The sequence below is a fragment of the Populus alba genome, chromosome 1 (genome assembly GCF_005239225.2).
Source record: "Populus alba chromosome 1, ASM523922v2, whole genome shotgun sequence".
In the NCBI taxonomy this organism is placed as follows: domain Eukaryota; kingdom Viridiplantae; phylum Streptophyta; class Magnoliopsida; order Malpighiales; family Salicaceae; genus Populus; species Populus alba.
The window spans coordinates 7487718-7490972 of record NC_133284.1 but is presented as its reverse complement, the minus strand read 5'-3'; the positions used below and the strand labels follow the sequence as shown (position 1 = coordinate 7490972).

The following is a 3255-nucleotide window of genomic DNA, read 5'->3' as shown; positions in this document are numbered from 1 at the left end:
AAGATGTTATCAGAATAAATTTTTCTAATTTATATATAAATGACTCGTACCAAAAAAGATTTTTTTTGAAAAATAGTTTAGAAACATTTTATTCTCTAAAATTTGATCAAAATAAGATTTAATTTTTAACATGATATATAAAATTTATTTATTTGTAGGAGAACATTAATTTATTTGTTAGAGCAAAAAATTTTAAAAAAACACGAGTAAGATTTTAATTTATTTGCTGAGTTGCAAGGGGAAAACATGATCAAATCTTTTCAACAAATTAAATATTGGAGTTATTCTATTGTATTGGGCACAATTTGATTGTTACATAAATAATGAAGACTAGTGCTTCTTCCTAACTCTTCATTACATAAAGGGAAAGTTACCCTATCCAAGCTATCATTGTGAGGGTAAAAAAGGCAGAATTAATGCAGTACTGAACCTCATCGGTAAGGCCAAACCAATCTTATCGTTTTATGAGTTGTGGTCCGAAGCATCCAGGAAACAGAGTAGTTCATAAAAAGGCATGGACCGCCACCGCCACCGTTAAATACTATAAGATTGGTAGAAGGTTTTAGAAAACAACACATGTTAAAAAAAATAATAAAGTTTGAATATAATTATGGTTGAAAATAGCAGCTGAACAGAACCGTATTGAAAATAACTATTGTTTCAAAACTCTTATTTCTATTTATTTAATTAATATGTATTAAAAATTAATGTAAAATTTTAAAAAAAATCTAATAATTAAGAAATGAGATTCAAATTTCAATGGTTAGGAAAGAATGTGCTATCAAGAATATACTAGAGCTTTGTTTTAGATACAAGACAATTCTAATCATCACTTGAAAAACCATAAAACATAGTCATAATTTGTTATGGATTTTATTCCGAGTTAATTTAGGGTTAATTAAGATCTCATTTGGTGTTTTTTCAAGGTGTAACTAGAATTATCCCATCAATATCTTTCTAAAAATATAAAGGTGTCAAAAGCGAAATCCTAGTGTGTTTTTAATATTGACCCATTCTTTCTTTTCTTCTTTTTTCTTTTTATATTTCTTTCTCGTGCCACATTACATTTTTTTTTTCTTAGCTGTTAGATTTGGAATTTCATCTTTTAGCCAATAGATCTTTATAATATTTTGGATTGATTTTTATTTAAGTTAATTAATTTACAAAATAAAAATGTCTTTGAAACATGTTAAACAACCGCTATTTAAATAACAATTATATATATAAAAATATATATTCTGAAATATAATCACTATTTCAAATAAAAGTTATATATAAAAACAATATTCTCAAACAATATCTATTATTTAAAATAATAGTTATATACAAAAACATGTTATAAAATACAACCCCTATTCTAAATAACAGATTCAAATATATTATTTAAACCTGTGATGGTGTCCTGGAACTTTCAGCAAATTATTTTTCAAAACAAAATCCCAATTAGAGAGAATAATGTCCACTACAAGACAAGAGGGGCAGCCTAGACCCACTACTCCAAATTCCACTTTGGATTATAATTTATATGAATTATGATGCTTCCTCTTACTTCCCAGGAACCTCCTATGAAGCCCCCCTCTCTCTATCTTTCTTGCTTCTCAAATTTCTTCCCTTTATACACACACACACACACACACACACACACACACGCACACGCTCGTCACTCCCTCATTTCTACTCAAAATATTCAAACCTTCCCTTCTCTCCTCTTCTTTAAATTCCAATCTTGGTCTTACAACTTCACTCTCATCTTTTATTTCTCCTTTAAGAAGTAGCCGCTTAGAAAAGAAAAGAGGAGAAGCTACCCTTCTCTCAATCGTAATGGCATCTTTTGATGAAGCTTCAACATTGGAACTCATTAGGCAACACCTCTTGACTGACTTTGCTTCCATGGACAGCTTCATCTCCAATCTTGATGATCTTTGCAGCACTTCCACCACCAGTACTACTGATGACCACTACATCAAGACTGAATCAGCAGAGTTTGATCCCTTTGATCAACCACAATTCAGGCTGCAAACTCAATCTAGCATTGAATCCAAGCCTCAATATTCCTCACCAAAGTCTTCAACTTCTCTAAGCCAGAGAAAACCATCCATGATCAAGGACATAGCCATACCCCCACCAGCAACCTTGAACATGAACCCACAAGTAGCACAGCCAGTGGTGAACAAGACAGACTTGTCTAGTGAACAAGATAGGCATTACAGGGGTGTTAGGCGTAGGCCTTGGGGAAAATATGCAGCGGAGATCCGTGACCCTAACAAAAAAGGAGCTCGTTTATGGCTCGGAACATTTGATACTGCCATTGAAGCTGCAAAAGCTTATGATAGCGCTGCTTTCAGGTTACGAGGAAGCAAAGCGATCTTGAATTTCCCTCTTGAAGCTGGCAAGTCGAATTCTCAACAACCTGAACAATTCTTGGAAACTTCTTGCAAGAAAAGAAAGTTTGAAGGAATAAGGAGTAGCGTGGAAGGTACTAATTCTATCACTAATAAGGTGGTGAAGAGGGAGATTTCTTCACCGGAAAGTGAGGTCAAAGCGGTTGCTTCGGAACCATTAACGCCGTCAAGTTGGAAGGGGTTTTGGGATGGTGAAACCATGGGGATATTTAGCGTGCCACCATTATCGCCGTTATCTCCACATCCTTCATTTGGATATTCAAGGCTCATGGTTGTTTGAAGGAGAGAGGGTCGACATGGCGGTTAGGTGGTTGGTTTGTTGTTCGCTAACTTAGGAAACATCCGTTGGCCAAAAAGTGTCACAGATCACGTAGGGTTCTGGAGTCATAAACGCAACTATAGATTGCGTTTGTTGAAGATAAGTTTTGCAAGATTGTATTTGTTCTTTGATTGCATTTATTCAATGAAATGGACTTTTATTGGTAATTTTTTTTTACTTAAATCATATATATATATATATATATATATATATATATGCCAAAACTAATCCATATTAATCAAGTTTTAAGAAAGTCAATCACACTAAAAAATTACATACACAAGAGCCTCCTTCACCACCAACTCTCCATGGATTCATGGACCTTAATTAGCAATTTTCTGCACCACTTTTATGCTGGGGATATATTTCAATTGTTGGAAGAAATTTCTTGAAGCAGACTTGGAAGCTTAGGTGAATGTTGCCTAACCATCCTGCTGATGGGCTAATTGGGTATTATTATGGAAAATTACTCTCCCCTTTTTATAGTTTAGTTGTTTTTATAGTTTTCCTTTATTCTTTTAGAAAGTACAGATT

General features: G+C 33.4%; 1 protein-coding gene across 1 annotated transcript; it reads left to right on the top strand.

Moving 5' to 3' along the window:
• Positions 1-1627: 1627 nt before the first annotated feature.
• LOC118036767 (ethylene-responsive transcription factor ERF105-like) lies at positions 1628-2888 on the top strand. Its single transcript, XM_035042579.2, has one exon. It carries the CDS (start codon positions 1822-1824, stop codon positions 2680-2682), a length of 861 nt encoding a protein of 286 aa, XP_034898470.1. The 5' UTR covers positions 1628-1821; the 3' UTR covers positions 2683-2888.
• Positions 2889-3255: the final 367 nt, after the last annotated feature.